We start from the raw sequence: 16,907 nt of genomic DNA, 5'->3' as shown, positions 1-16,907 counted from the left end.
ACTTACCCACTTACCAGTTTTTCCTTTTCGCATTGAATACAGTTTAGTTTTCCATCAATCATAATAAATTAGTCAACCACAATCGTTTAATTGTTCGTAAAATTAACGCTTTTTACAAACACACATTGGCGAGTTCTTACACATTGCATAACAAAAATTGTTCACTCCTCACTACATAGTTAAAATAATTTAAACAACACAAACAAATACGAGTATGAATATGGGGAATATGGAGCAAATAGATATAGGGATATCATATCAATCTCTTGGCTCGTGGTCCAAATTACAAATTCAAATTCCTACTCGACAAATCGATTTCAGTACATGGGCAGTGGAGTATAAGTAAGTATACAGATAGATTATGCGGTACATATATGGATAGGCCTAATTTATACGAGGGGGCTACTACAGTACAAGTGCGTGGGGTGACCAAAGTTAAGATTTAGGCGAACTACGAGTAACTCAAAACCTCCCTTAAACAAATAATATGTACAGTTATTAACACAAAACTAAACGTTAAACGTTCGGTAATTAATGCTGCCATCCGGTGCCTCCTTTGGATTTCAATAAGATACGCATAGTATCTATAATATCTATCTCACGGAAATGCCGTTGATGGTGATGACGTTACTGGCCACCGGTTCCGGTTCGTAAACCTCGTCATTGGTGCGCATCTCGTAGGGAGCATCGTAGAACTGCTCGTTTGGTATTTGATCGTAAATGTTTTCTGAAAAAAATGGGTCCATATTAATACAAAATTAATAAAAGTAATAAATTATAACAAATTATTTAATGAATTAATTAGATTTAAGAAAATTATAATTTTAATATTTTATAAAATGTTTGATACTATTAAAATGTTACTTAATTGATTACTTTAAAATTATAATTGTCTTAAGTGTGGTATGGATAAGTATTGGTTTTTTTTAGATTATCTATGTATTAAATAAATTAACAATTTTATAGAAAACCATAAAAAATCATCAATTTATTTTATTCAATACTATGTTGATAATAATATAAATTTTACATTTTCTATATGTCAAAAAGGATTTTAAAATATCATTATGATATTATTAGTATTGATACTCGAATTATAATTTTAATATGTTCTACAAAAATCCGTAGGGTTTATATATCACTTTTAAATATGATTTCAGGTGTCTAAAAGTATACAACGGAAGTTCAATAAATTCATTCAGAAATATGATTGCATATCATTGACTGCATACTTTTAAGTACCTTTAATATCTTATTTAGGTGTTCTACATATCAAATGGATACAAAATAAGTATTATATCTCATAGTTTTTTTTCTTTTTTCGGGTCTAGCAGGTTACTGAAAAGAAAGTAGGTCCTTCACTTACCCGACCGATTGTTGTTCAGTCTTTCCCCGCTGCTGGTGGCATCTGGATTGCCGCCGGGAACGCTCCGTCCGCCGGCTCCTCCGTGGAACGTGTTGAACGTCGCCGAGGGATTGTTGTCCATGTGCATCCGGTTGTTGGCCTCCAGCGTGGAATACGACATCACGGCGGCATTTCGCTCGTCCTTCGTCTCCGCCGCCTGGACATTCTCTGTGTTCTTAACGGGTCTCGCCTTGTTGCGATAGAGGAAGATCAGGCCAAAGATCACCAGCAGGGCCACGATCACTGTGGCTCCGATTCCCACGCCCGTGCCCAGTTCCGAGGTCTCGTGACCCTCCGTGGTGGACAGTTCGCAGCGCGGCTGCTTTCCGCTCCAGGCTCCGTCCTCGGTGCACTTGCGCAGATACTGCCCGATTCGGTTGTAGTTGGGAATGCAGTGGTACTCGGCGGATCCACCATATAAGGTCGAATCGTTGACCACGATCACACGGCCGTTCTCAATTGCTAGGGGGCGTCCGCAGTCGACAGCTGAATGAAAAAGAGATTGGAGTTAGAATAGTCCCAGAATTGAATTTGTATTAAAATCATTTATAGAGGTGTATAAAAGTAGGTAAGAAAATATTTTGGCTACAAAAGTCCCATGTATTTATTCCGAAAGCCAAAATTCGGGTTTTAACTGCATATTTTTATGCTTCCTTTTTAAGTGATTTAAAAATCCTAGTGATTTCTGTGTAAAGCTGGTTTAAATAAATTCATAGTTGGCACAATTTTTGAATGGTATCATATTATAATAAGCATTTAATAACAATTTATTTTAGGTACGAAAGTTTCATAGAGTTATTTCGAAAGACGACGTTCTGCTTTGAACTGCATACCCTTAGGCTTCTTAAAGGTGATTAAAAAAATTGAGGGACTTACATGATAAAACGTTTTAGATACAGTTTAGGCAATGCAGCTTGCATGTATTTAATAATATTCTAAACATTTTAATATTATAATTTCTGAATATTAAGAGTATTACTTACGTCTGCATGTGGGACTTTTGCCGGCCCATTTGCCGTTCTTCTGGCATACGCGTGTGTCATTGCCCATCATGATTCTACCCTTGGAGCACTTAAAGGTGGCCACGGATCCCACGGCCCGTGGACCGGCCTCCACGATGAGGTTCTCGCTGATATTGGGCGTATCGCAGACGACCTCCACGCACTCTGGAGCTTCGTGGCTCCAGTTTCCATGCTCCGTGCACAGGCGGCGCGAGACTCCGTTTAACTTGAAGTTCACATTGCACTCGTAGAGGACGGCGGCTCCATAGTAAGTAGCATTCGTGGCCAGGACCACCTTACCATTGTTGATGCTCTCCGGTGCCCCGCATTCTACATCTGAAAAGTATACGATATATAATTTTTCATATTTAGTAGGGAAAATCTTTTATCAATGTTAAATCACTGAAATCACTTATAAAGGTGTCTAAAAGTAGGCAGTAAAAATTTAATGTCGTTTTTTCGGTCAAAGATATAGGGTTGCATACTTTTTGAACAATTTATAAGTGATTTTTAAACAGTCACGACTTTTAGGTAATATTATTAAGTTAATATAATATAAATATGAAAAATATTTTTAAAATGCTTTAAGTTAAAAGCAATTCCTAAACTTACAGACACACTCTGGAATAGAACCACTCCATTGACCACTATCCGTGCAGGTGGCCAGGGCCTCTCCGACCATCTTGTAACCCCGTTCGCATCGGTACTTGGCCAGGGCGCCAATTCTGAAAGATTTTTAGACAAGATAATATTGTAATGGCTATAAGGAAAGCAGGGAAGTCAAGTACTTACTTGTAGGTCTGAGTGTTCTGTGTGGATTCAGCGGTGCGAATGAGGGTGCGTCCGTACATACGATCGTTGCCAGTAACTGAGAGCAGACTGTGGGCAGCCAGTTTTGGTTCGGGACAGCGAATCTCTGTGGAAGATGATATTAGATGATAAACTATTTACAGGGGTATATCTGCATAAGCTCACCTTCGCACTTGGGTGAGGTATCGCTCCAGACCGCCGATTCCAGGCACGTGCGCTTCAAGACCCCACTGAGTTTGTGGGACTGGGCACAGCTGAAGACCACCTCCGAACCCACATAGGTGCTGTTCGTCACGTACTTGTGGGTGCCATACGGGATGGGTAGGATTTGACCACAATCGATGTCTATTTGGAGGAAAAACATTTAATAAATAATCAGTTTACAAGCCTTAATTGGGGATAAGTGGGTTATAAAAAAAACACTATAGCCGTACTCTTCATATTTATGACATCCTTAATGGAATTCATGTTATTTTCATTTTTTTGAATACTCCACATTGTTATTAGTCACTCAGAAAATGATTTGTAAGAAGATTTTATTAAATTGAAATGTTTCAGTTGATCATTAAGCATTTTTATTATTTTTATTCCATCATGATCTGTAAAATATGATTTTGTAAATATCCCAATGAATACTAAGCCAATGGTCTCAAGATCATCTCATGATATAAACTGTAGATTTATGTGCTTAATATATTTTCTAAATACAATTTTTGTGTGTAGGTATACGTTTTTAGTGAGGAGTTTTCGTCATTTTCAATATCGGTTTTCTGATCTTAACGATTTAATTTCAATAATACCCTATAATAAACTCACATTCGCAATATGGAGCATCAGCACTCCACTCCCCGCTGTCCAGGCACTCGAGAACCGGGGTTCCATGCATGATGTGTCCGGGATCGCAGTTGTACTGGATCTTCGAGTGGACATTGTAGTCGTAGCCGATGACGAAGGATCCAGATGGGACAGGTGGCGTTTCGCAGGTGACCAGCTCGCAGACCGGAGCCTCGCCCGACCACTTGCCATCCCGGGTGCAATAGAGTTCCGACTGCCCGTCCAGCCAGTGATCCTCGTCGCACTCGTACTTCACCACAGAATTTACAGTGGTGGTGCCATTCAGTAGGATCGATATACCTCGATTTGGTCGCACTGGAGCTCCACAATCAACGAATCTGCATGAAGGCGTCTTGCTCGACCACTCTCCTCCCAATCCACACGAGATGATCTGGTGGAGATATGATATCATTGTAGGTTAAGATTCCTAAAATGGTTATCCACCACTTACCGCCTCGCCAACCAGCACATATCCCGGCTCGCAAACATAGGTGGCCGTGGATCCTGCCCTCTTGTCACTGAATCGCACATTTCCCCCGGTAATCGGCTGGGGATCCGGACACCAGTCCACCAGGCACTCCGGCTGCTTGCCACTCCATCCCTCGATGGCACAGGTTCGGTTCTCATTGCCGATCAGCGTGTAGTTCTCGTGGCAACTGTACGTGGCCACCACGCCGAAGCTCGTCCGATCCTCGGACATGTGGATGGATCCAAACTTCAGCTCCGGCAGACTGCCGCAGTCCACATCTGCGGGAGAGTTGGGGGATTTTGGAATTAGAAGGGGATCATCACAAATATTAAACATATTAGAGATATAGGTTGAGTATATAATGATCTTAAATAATACAATATAATTGTATATTTAGACTAATCAATTTTAGGTGGGCTGCAAACCTTATAAGCTTGATAATAATACTTTTAGACCAATTTTCTCCTTTTTTGAAGGGGTCACATCACTTTTTTGCGAGAAATGGCAAAAATAAGACATTTTCGGGTTAGAATGCCAATAGATTGAAAATTAAACAACGAGCTTAACGAGGTATGACATTCCTCATTCTGGCTTATACTTTTGTTTTGGCAGCCAAAAAACGGAATTTTTATGGCGAAAAAAAGGGTTAACATTTTTGTCAAAAATAGGAAATTCAGATTTTTGCCAAAAATGCAACATTTTCTTTCGGTTTTTCCATCGTAGCTCAGCCAAATCAAGACTTACAGCTTAAAGAGTGACTGTTTTGAGCAGCTTTCGACCTATGCCGACGATCCCCATCACTTAAAGAAAAATTTATTTTTGACCCATTTTCGCATTTTTTATAAGGGGTTACATCACTTATTTTGCGAAAAATGGCAAAAATTAAACATTTTCAGGTTAGAATGCCAATGGATTGAAAATTAAACAACGAGCTCAACGAGGTATGACATTCCTCATTCTGACTTATATTTTTGTTATCGCAGCCAAAAAACTGAATTTTTATGGCGAAAAAAAGGGTTCTACAAATTGTTCTAGCAATTGGTTAATTATTTTAATTATAGTACAAACTTATTATAATCAAAAGCTCATCTTCAAAATATGATTTTTTATGGGAGCTATAAATTGTAAGAATGAAATATAGAACCTCTTTATTTTAAGATTAATCCAAAATACAAAAACTAGTTCCCCCCCTTTAAATATCCGATTTCTCGTTAATATTCTTGTTAAAATTGTCGGTCGACAAGACGAAAACTTTGCCTTCTTTTTTATTTCAGATTTGTCAGACCGAATTTCCCACTTAATCGTATGATAACATATTATAACTCCAAGCTAACTAAAGCTTAACTTGACATTGAGAAATCGGTCCTAAATCTGGTAACAGGCATATTATAAGCTACGTTAAGTGTCAGCCTGGAATACAATTTTTTTAAGGCCCATCTAAATATGATAAATAGGAAATCATAAGTTCCAAAATCCCAAGCTGCCTTAGAAAAAGTGTTTTTGCCCGAAATCCAATGGTTAATCATGAGGTTATTTATCATTTCAGCAAGTTTTAAGCCATTATAACGCCCCCTGGCATTGCATAATATCGCTTACATTTGCAGGTCGGTGCGGAGCCGCTCCAAGTGCCGTCGAGGCGGCACTCCCGTTCCGTCTGACCGAGCAGCGAGTGGCCCTTGGGACACGAGTATTGGATCTTCTCGCCCAGAGTGAACTTTTTGCCCATGACAGTGGTGTTTTGCTGGGCATCCGGCGAGCCGCAAGACAATGGAGCTGCCGGAAGAAAACAGAGGGACACGATGGTAATTTGCTGGCACTGGATGACACTGAGTGTCGATCGGAAGACCTACAGTGCTGACAGATGAAGTGCAGGTAGTCCAGGTTGCAGCCCACGTCGTTCCACAGCCAGTTGCGACCTCCGTCCAAGACGACGCAGTTCTGCTCGCCGTTGTAGTTGTTCGGTTGGTCTTTGCCCCAGGTCGGCTTTTGGACCACATCCCCTGAAATCAGTCAATAAAAAATGAAATCAAGAGATAAATAAATAAATAGATAATTTAAAATTACATAAAATTTATATAAAACCAGTACCTCCTTAAGTCCGATAAATCTAATAAATATTTAATCTTGAAATTCCATAAAACACAATATCATCTTTACCTTATAATGGTAATAATGATATACTTAACAGGTTAGAAATAAGTTGGTAACATAGCAAGTCTTTGAATTTTAAATTAATCATCTTGCACACTTATAAAAAATATTACTGATTCCATACATTTCATATTCGATTTGATTATGATTCATATGCATTTTTTCCTTTGCAGTTATAGTTTATTATAAAAATAGAAATATAATTTTTAACATTTATAGTTGATTTAGGGACTTAAAACTTTGGTTTAGATATGAAGTTTCTTTGTTTCCTAATATAATAAGTATATAATTTAATATTTTCTACATTGTTTTCATGCTCTTTTTTAGAAATGTACGATTGAAAACCAAAAACATTTTCTTTTAAGTCTTTTAGTGGTTTAAGTTCGGAGTTTCAAAATATTAATTATTATTTTCTACCTTAGATCAAAGGTATTAAACCTTTTAGTGGTTCAGAGTCTTAGCATTGTAATAACCATTTTCTACCATAACTTAAATAATTTCATGTTAAATCAAGCATATTTTTTTATCAGTGTACTATCAGCAAACGAAAACCTTTCCCATTTACTAATCTATACGTTGTTGGAAATATTCATAAAACTAGTTAATAATAATTAATGGTTCGTATAGGAATTTATTATATTATATCTTATCTTATCTTATATAGATGGTCTCATGGCTTACCGTTAACCCACTTCCAGGTGCGCGAGGTGATGCCCGGCTCCTTTTGGGCGCCAATCCAGACGAGCTGCGGCTTCAGCTCGGTCTTCCGGCGCTCCAGCTCGGACAAGATGTATTGACTGGTGGCGCCCCGAAAGTCGTGTACCAAGTCGCCACCTATAATTAAGGCGGTATTTATCGATGCTATCCAATTGGCCACATAACTATAGAGCTAGAGACGGATCCCCAACAAACCGGACAACTAACTCACCTGTCTGCTTGCAAATGGTCTGCGCCTTGTCGAAGCTTTCTCCTTTTGTGATATGAAAGTCGTAGCAGGTTTTCGAAAATGTCGTCACCACGGTGTCCACTCCGATTTTGGGACTCAGGCAGCGATCCATGGAGAACTCGTCGTTGGTGAAGGTCTCCACCTCGCAGAGACTCAAGCTGCCCTCGACGCCCACCAGTTGGATGGCCACATATTGGCCGACCAAAGGTCGTGCACAGGTGAAGGTCTTGACCACGCCCTCGTCGAGGGTGCCGGGATACCAGGCACACAGGGGATTCCTCTGCAGATCCGCACTGCTGTTGCCCACCCGGATCTCCAGATCCTGGAGCGGCTGGTGACCGCAGCAGCCGCGCGTCGTGATCCGCACCACGTGCACCGCCTGCGGGGTCAGGAGGTCAACGCGCCACCACGGCGACGGCTCCTTTTGCGTCTCGGAGCACTCCTGGCCATCGGGATTCTATGGATGAAATACATAAATCATTAAGGTTAATTTGCAAATTTAATTCAGGAATTTAGCAAGTCGTTTAGGGGCTAAAATAATCTCCTTTTACTCATATAATCAACATGGCGTATAAGTAATATTTTTGTTTTTAATATTTCTACAGCTAAATTTATTTATTTTCATTATTTGAAGCCCAAAGTAAAATGTGAAACCAATCTTAAGCTTGGCCTATACATTTTAACTAATTTAACTAATATATACATATGTATACAAAGTCAAAAATATAATAAAAATATTTTTTAAAAAAGGTAAATATGAAAACATTGATTAATTTTGTTTCTAAGTTGGGGCATAAAAAGCACACAACACAACTACTAATTTGAATGTATAATGTATAATTTCGAAATCGATTAACAAACATTATATACCTTGACCTTTAGTAAGCTTGTGAAAAGACAAATTTGGCTATTTGTGAAATGTCAGCAAAATAAACAAAAGACAGCGTGGCAAAAAAATGTTATTTATAAATCAATTCAACATGACTAATGTGTTAATAAACAAAAAAGTGTTCGACATTGTGGCAAACAAATTAATACATCAGAAGAAAAAACTTACCTACTTTAATATTTGATATATTTAATATATTTACGGTAATGATCTTAACTATATTTTTAAGGTGTGCCACAAAAATCAGTAGGGTTTTTAAATCACTTATGAAAGTGTCTAAATGTATGCAGTAAAAAAATGTATTTAAAAAAGATGTGTTCAGAATATATCGAAGCATACTTTTAGACACCTTTATACGTGATTTCAAAACTCTCTATTGAAACTAACCAGTTTTATGTCACTACAAAAAACTTAAATAATATATTACGTTATATTAAATAGTAAATGAATAAATAAATAAAAAATAAAATGAAATATTTTAACATTTTGATTTCGATGGGATGTGTAGAGGATTGGAATAGGGAGACCCACCTTGTTGCCCGGCTTGCCGTCGTTCGCATAGCTCGCAGGACCGCTGCGTGTGTAGGAGCTCTGGTTTACCGGCTTCCGGTAGGCCACGTTCACCCCGCAGAAGGGCAGGTCCCGCTCCCAGCCCGTCCGGACGTCACACTTGACCGACGCGGAGCCAAAGAGCTCGTAGCCAGCATCGCACTCGTAGTGCGCCTCCGCGATCTGGGAGTCGACGGTGACGGTTCGCACCTTGGCATTCAGCGGCACCGCCGGCGGACCGCAGACTGAAAACAATAAACAGAAAATATAATATAGTGACATTCGTACATACATATATAACACGAAAGGTTTAGATCCTAAGCTCGAATATCTACGCTATGCAACCACACTTAGCGTCTTGCGTTTGACGCAATCAAGTTTATACAAAGAAACTGGAATACTTAAATATACCCAGCAAACGATTAACAGTTTATATACATATGTTTGTCTCAGACTACACTTTTTAAAGCCCCCTGTAATAAACTCTTAGGAGAATGTTTTTCCATACATTGTATTCATATGTTGACTGACAACTTTTTTTGAGAAGTATAATATATTAAATACTGTGGTATAATAAATAATATTATATCATACCATATCATATCATATCATAGTATAATATTATATATTTATACGATAATAGCATTATAGTAGTATAATATAGAATATTATATCATATCATATCATATCATAACCATATCATATCATATCACATCTTATCATATCATATCATATCTTATCATATCATTTCATATCTTATATCATATCATATCATATCATATCATATCATATCATATCATATCATATCATATCATATCATATCATATTATATCATACCATATTATATAATATCGTATATCACATCATATCATAAAATATGTAAATATAAATATATCGGAAAAGCTTATCCATGTTTCTTACTTGGGACTTTTAAAGTGTAGTTTGGGATACTTAAAAAATACATTTTACAAGAAATGCTCATATAAATAAATTAAGGGGTGGTAAACTTTACGCAAATGATCTCTTTAACTCTCTTACAAGGTGCACAAAAATATATTTGGAGCACAGAGAGTCGAAAATAAAACCAGTTAAGGTGCCTGAGTTCGGAGCTTGCTAACCGATTCCTTATATAGTAGGACGCAAAAGATCTCGTTTCTTTGCGGTTTTTTTTTCTGCGTGGGTATTTTCTTTATCTCTCTCACCTTTGTTCTCCACCGGATCCCCCGTCCCATTCAAGAAAATTGTTAATTTTTAAACGAACAATTTGAGCTAAGAACTTGTGAAAAGTATTTTTCCTATTCCCATAATAAATATGCAAAAGCCTAAAAATTCCATGTTCTCACAATTGTTTTGCCTCCTAAATTGGTGAGCATACGGCTTAGTTGCAAAGAAAAAAGTCTACATAGTTATGTATACATTTGTGGGCCCCAGAAATTGCATTAAGAATAAAGAGGCAATTAGTGGACAGCTGGAAAAGAGCGCGAAACGGTTTTGCAAACATGTTTTTGGCCAAGTTAAAGGGCAAGAAACAAAAACGCCATCATGTCGCCAAGGAGAACACCGTTTTTCGAGCCGAAAACGCGGTTACGAAATGCGGTGTGAGGTCTGTGGCCTAGTTATGTATCTCTTTTCGTAGGAATTTTAGATCTTACACCCCCATAAAGAGATGAAACCCACCAGGGGAATTGAACATTCTGTATTCCTACTCCCAATCCAATTTGTATTTCAGAAAGTAACTTAAATAATCCCACCCAAGTAGGCTCAAAACCTGACTAATTTCAAAACAATTAGATCTTTGGAGAAACCAACGCCATAATTTTGCATATGATGGTTCTTTAGATGGGATTTGGCTTTTAAATAAGCCTTCAGTATATTTTGGGCCTGCAGCTGTGGTTGATGTCAGTCAGTCTTGGATTTTGGCAAAAAAAGGAACAGCTGCGCTAGCTGCCTCGATGATGTTATTTTTTCCCAACAGCCAAAAAGCCTTTATTGTTATGAGTTTCGGATCGCATTCATCCGGTTTAACTGGTGTCAATGATCTTCCTACACACTCCCAACCATCCTCCTCCCTATGAGGAGTTAAATAAATGGAAGGGCGTGGATCAGGCCACAGAAATGAAGTAAAGGTAACTTTGTTTCTAAATGGCAGAGAAAGATTTGGTGAGAGAGCCCTAGGAGAAGGTAAAGGATTTATTTAGATATGCATATACCACAAAAAATGCTAATTGGGATACCATAAGTAAAAATTCTGATAAAGAAAAAATCATTTTTAAATATTACTTTTAAAAAGTATTTTTAATAATTTGAATCCAATCTGTAAGATGTTTCAAAAAAAATTAAAACGACTTTTTAATAACATTTGAGAGTTTTTGAAAAGGTTAAGCATATGCTTTATATTATTAGTTGTAAAATATTAAGAAACGTTTAAATTTAAAGAGTAAATCTAAGCTACATAAAGGCTTAAAAATCAATTTTCATAGTTGGTAAACGAACATTTATTCCCACTGTGCGATGGCATAATATTTTTTTGGTCTATGATTGATTTTTGACCTTCACGAAACTTAAGTCAAGAGGGATACCCGTTCAAAGACCTCAAAAAGAAATGGTTTCGAAATAATTTGATAAAAAAAATGTTATCTATGTAAACACCTTAGATAACGAAATATCATATCTACTTTATACTATAAAATGAAGACCAATGTTTTTGTGTATTTTGTTTTTCGACCTGACGAGTGGCTGGCATAAAAGCCATGTAAATAACAAAATATGACTTTTAAATAGCAAATACTTTTTGCCGATATGGGGTTTTTGTGCCGGCATTAGAAAGGTGGCCCATTTGCCGATGTGACAACATCGGGTGGCGATGATCATCAAACACCGATCACAAATAACAAATCACAAATCGTTAGGGGAAATTGTAATTTAGCGCACGTAGGAGGGCGCAATACCTATACCTGTAACTGTAACTTTAAGCTACATAGGTAGTAAATCTACAAACGGTGAAATGTACAAACGCAATCACGTATTGCAAGACTCGGCCCGACTCGACGACGAAATGAACTTGTGAAACTTTTGAAATAAGAATGTCACAAGCAAAGTGGCTTCCTCAAGACGACGGCATGTCCAAAGCCAAGACTCCAAGTCGTTCAGCCACTGAACTCGGAAACTCTGAGGCTTTGAAGCCCCCGAGTCTCTGAGACTCCGAAACTTTCACTGCTTCACTACAGCTGGCCGTCCATTTCTTCTCGCCCCTCCTTCGATGTGACCCAAAAGAGTTAGCCCCATTTATTCCCTTCGCAACGAAAACAGGCCATAAGGCATTCATGTTTTACATGCATTTTCTAAAGGGCTGGGCAATGGTTTTCAATGGGAGTCATTAGATCTACATACTTGGCTGACTATTATTAAAGAATTCGCCCAAGAAGAGAGGGATTTAATTGGAATTTTTGGTATACAAACAGTATTACAAGATCTGTTTTGTTATTCAGAACCCATCAACGTTTTTTATTACACTGCTAAAAAAAATGCTATAAAATTTGAAAATTACTTAGGCAGATCTATAAAATGTTTCCCAAATTGAATTTCTATAATTTTGAAAACGTTTTATATCATTGTTTTTATGCGTAGTGCTCTATATGTCATTAATAGATTTTGTTTTATCATAATAAATGCTTGAATTTTATTTATAAAGGTTTTCCAAACCTTTTAAAGAAAAGAAATAAGTATATTCTTTTATAATGTTTATTCATTTAGTTGGGATTTTTCTAAAATTCTTTTGTTCATTGTTGTTAAATAATAAAAGAGTATAAAATAATTTAAAGGAAAAGTTATTTTTCTTAGAGATCTCTAAGTTCCACTCCATTTGGAAAAACATTTTTAATTAATATAAATGCGAAATTAACAAATACTAATTTTTAATAGGGAACTTTTAAAATAACGCATAATAATTGCGAACCGTTTTCGACATAAGATTGCAGATCGATTGTTTGGGATTAAAAATTGGTTAAGCACCAAATTATCTGACGATTAGCTGACGATTTACAACACATTAGACACAACCTTTTATTTTTTTTTAATTACAAATATTACAAATTCGATTATACCTCCAAAAGTGATTTCCCTTCAAATTGTAAAGCATTTTCTGGTTTGTTTGCGCTGCCAACAAAGGTCATTCGTTCATAATTGCGGTCTACAAAAGAGGTCTACAATTTGAAAATATTATGAAGCTGCATTTTTGTTCAACGCAGCAGATACTTTCCTAAGACCAGAGAATGACTCGAACTCGGACAAACAACGACTTGAGAAATTCTCACAGCGGTGACCCCATTTGGAGGTGATAATTGGAAAATCGAATGCATGAGCGCGTCGTAAAGATACAAATATTGGGGTCAATACTACGGGATGGATGTTTCCCCAGATTCGATGTGGATATACTTTGATGTGGATGAACTTACTTTGGCAATTTCCAGCTGTGCACAGTGCCAGCAGCAGCAGCATAATGAGGGGCATTGCATTTGGAGAAGTCATGGCTCTTTTTAAAGCCACCACACTGCGGTTACGATGGGATCGAGATTGGGATTCGGATGTGGATGTGGATGTAGATATTGTATACAATATGTTGCGGCAAAACATTGTTTGCTGTTGGCAGCTGTTAATTTTCCTGCTGCCGTGTATTTCCGATGCTGCAAAAGTTGATGCTGAAGTTGAAGTTGAAGTTGAGGTTGATTTGCGTTTGCGTTTGATTATAATGCCGTTGGCTGCTGATTAGCTGGGGGCCTTATATATGATATTGTTTTTGTTGTGGCATCACCAGCGATTAATTTATGCATACACTTGTCAATTATTTATATTTATATGCATTTATATATATTTTTAAAGAAAGATATCTACACACAATACATAAGTGCATATGGCGTGAGCGATCGTGCTGCGTTCATTAAGGTTTCACTTTGCATTCACACTGAATTTCCACTGGCTAATTATGATGATGCTTTGTGTATATATTACTGCACACTGCATACTGGATAATACATTGTAATCATGAATAATCGTGAAAATCACAGGTTGTCGGCCATTGACTTTGACTCCTCCCTCACCTGTCCAATTCAACCGATGCCAACCGCTTTCCTAAGATCCCATACCATAACTCTTTATATTTTATATCTATCGGTGTGTATATATAGATAGCTAACTGACCACCAGTCGATTCGATTCAGTTCCATTCGATTGCTTCGATTGAAAAAGTAAAAGTAAACTTTAAATGGCTTCCCTTTTTGGGGGCTGTAAGCTACATGGGCATGAATATTCGAAAGAATAAGCGGACTGCAGATGGTGAATGAATACATTTAAAAATATATATGTGTGGATAGATTGAAAATGAAATGAAATCGCCTGAGGGCGAGTATTGATTTGGTGTTGCTTTCAAGGTTGCTGCGGCTACTACAGACTTGTATCATTTAAAGTTGATAATTTATACCAGACCCGCGTTTATATACTACCCTGAGCAGAACCCACTTTAACGGTTTCACTTCGCCCCGGGGTTTTGGAACTTGAATCTGGAAACGGAAATTTAAAAACTACAACTTTCGTGAGAGCGTATATATCTTTCACTAATTATCGGCTACTACTGCTTTTGCGGCGGTGTTGATAGCCTCCGGTTGGAGAGTTAGGAAAGTTTTGGAGCCAGTGAATCGGCGGCCTGGCTTGGGCACTCTAATTCAATATCAGTGGTGCTAATTTGAGCCGTGTGTGAAAGTACACGGCGAACTAGAAATATTGGGGCACACACTAACACTCGATCAAAAAGTGACTTGTACGATCCGAAACGTTCCCGATTTTATTTGCATATATATTATGTACGTACGTACGAATCGTGAACGGCTAAACATTCATATATGAGCATGATTCAATATGACCGGATTTAGCTACTTTTTTTTCTTTTTTTTTTTTTTGTCTGCTCTGGGTGGGAGCTGTAAGACAAGCAAACTCACTCAATCTCTGACCAGTTCACACACATAAAATAAAAGTCACTAAAACAAAAATATACAAAACAGCAAACCACACAGGAAAAACATACAAAAAAAAAAGAAACAGAAAAAGAGCGCGGCTTGGATTCAGTTAAGTTCGCACAGAAAATGGGAAAAATTAATGGCTACCTATGAACGTGAACTTATTTCTCGTTTAGGCGACCTGGCTGCATTTGCACGAGTTAACGCTGCTGCTACTGCAACGGCGAAACAAAAACCCGCCGCTTTCCGATCCGAACTCCCAGCACGTCTGCTTGGAATGAAAGTTGACTTATAACTGGTTTTAATGTCCCACAGAAGTTCGCAGCGAACCGTACTCTAAACAGTGGTATACCATTCCAAGCCGAGCCGATCCCGAGCCGACGCGATCCGATCCCATCCGAACTGCGCGGAGCTGGCTACTGCGCATGTGCAGCGACGAGCGCATGAGCCGACTCACCATCGGAACCTCCGCACTATGGAGCAAAAAACCAGCCATGACTACTCTTTTTCTAAATCCTATACAGCTTTGAGAATAAACCATTCCGCCTTGAGAACATTATATTACAAAGTTATGATCCCTTCTAAGCTTTAGCTATGTATATATGGAAAAAGCATTGATTTTTTTCAGCTGTTATCTATAAAATTATGTATACTTATCTTATAATAAAATCTTTTTGTATTTTAAAAAATTATAATAATAATTTAAATTTTAAATTTAATAATCTAAAACAGTCAAGGAATTTGGATAACCTGTGTTTTACTTATCTTATATTGAACTATCGTATTTTGACGCATTTTTAACGATTCATTAAAACTTAAAAAAAAATATTTTCCAAGAGTCTCACTTTAACTGGATATTTTTCATACCATCTTTAGCTTGCGTTAGTTTGATTTATTTAACTAAATGTATTATTTATTTATTTTCTCAATTTAAATTAAGCCAATTATTGATTGTTACTAAAAAGTAAGCTTGTTTAGCCCATTGTTCAGCGTCACCAACATAAGGTTGATTGGTCGGTTGCCTGCTTGGCTGACCGATCGCCTTTACACTTGACAAACAACCATTTCAAAATATATTTTATATTTTCCCAATATTGTTAAAAAGAACAAAAAAGTTCGTACACGCTTACATTTTTTTCCAGTTCTTTTCCAGCAAAAATATGCAGTTAGTTCTCCCACACTTTTCTTATCACTCGGATCCGAAAGCAACCTTTACAGTTATTAGCTCTTAACCGGTTCTGAACCGAAAGTTATTTAATTGTTTTAAGCCAGAAAAAAATATTATATACGTATTTGCATTACATTTTTAGTGTTATTTATAAGGCATTCTAAAGCGTTCCACTGTTTTCTGGACCAGTACCAAAAAAAGCAATACATGTTTAAAAATATTTTGCATGATTAATATTGAGATAAGCAACAAATGTTTAATTTTAGATTATTATAGTCCCACTAAAGAACGTCTAACTAATATTATAATATATCTTAGATTTGTATAAGAGTACTCCGAATTATGTAACAATTTAATTACATGCGTAAATTGATGTAAGTGTGTTTGCCTAGATAAATTTATGATTTGTATGTTACATTATCAAACAAAACTTGCATTGTTGGGATGTTTAAAGCAAATAAATCAATTAATTTAATAAAGAATGATGTAGTACAAGGAAAATTGTGATTAATTGAAGTCCTAAAAACATGGTTATTTCAAAATGTTACCTTTTTTTCCACTGTAGTAGCCTTATTTACCGCTCGACGAATGGCGGACGGTAGTTCGGTTTGTTTTCGCTGGTCGGTTGGATGTCTGTCATGGTGGCGTTGTTGCCGACGCGAAATACAATATGCGCA

At 37.2% G+C, this 16,907-nt stretch overlaps 1 protein-coding gene across 4 annotated transcripts; it reads right to left on the bottom strand.

Moving 5' to 3' along the window:
* Positions 1-47: 47 nt before the first annotated feature.
* On the bottom strand, positions 48-15,349 carry LOC119556866 (sushi, von Willebrand factor type A, EGF and pentraxin domain-containing protein 1). Of its 4 annotated transcripts, none has more exons than XM_037869338.1 (15): positions 15,244-15,268; positions 13,509-13,751; positions 9,037-9,299; positions 7,599-8,073; positions 7,352-7,504; positions 6,370-6,519; positions 6,116-6,292; positions 4,502-4,797; positions 4,033-4,441; positions 3,382-3,561; positions 3,199-3,322; positions 3,019-3,131; positions 2,389-2,742; positions 1,367-1,891; positions 48-727 (listed from the first exon to the last, which is right to left on the bottom strand). In XM_037869338.1, exons 1-15 carry the CDS (start codon positions 15,251-15,253, stop codon positions 594-596), a joined length of 3,606 nt encoding a protein of 1,201 aa, XP_037725266.1. In that variant the 5' UTR covers positions 15,254-15,268; the 3' UTR covers positions 48-593. The 4 variants fall into 4 exon arrangements, with proteins under 4 accessions (XP_037725266.1, XP_037725267.1, XP_037725269.1 ...); XM_037869339.1 differs by having other exon boundaries at positions 594-727; positions 13,509-14,074; positions 15,210-15,349; XM_037869341.1 differs by having other exon boundaries at positions 594-727; positions 15,210-15,346.
* Positions 15,350-16,907: the final 1,558 nt, after the last annotated feature.

This window comes from Drosophila subpulchrella, chromosome X (genome assembly GCF_014743375.2).
Source record: "Drosophila subpulchrella strain 33 F10 #4 breed RU33 chromosome X, RU_Dsub_v1.1 Primary Assembly, whole genome shotgun sequence".
Classification (NCBI taxonomy): Eukaryota; Metazoa; Arthropoda; class Insecta; order Diptera; family Drosophilidae; genus Drosophila; species Drosophila subpulchrella.
The sequence above is the reverse complement of the archived record's forward strand: the minus strand, read 5'-3'. Positions and strand labels throughout refer to the sequence as shown.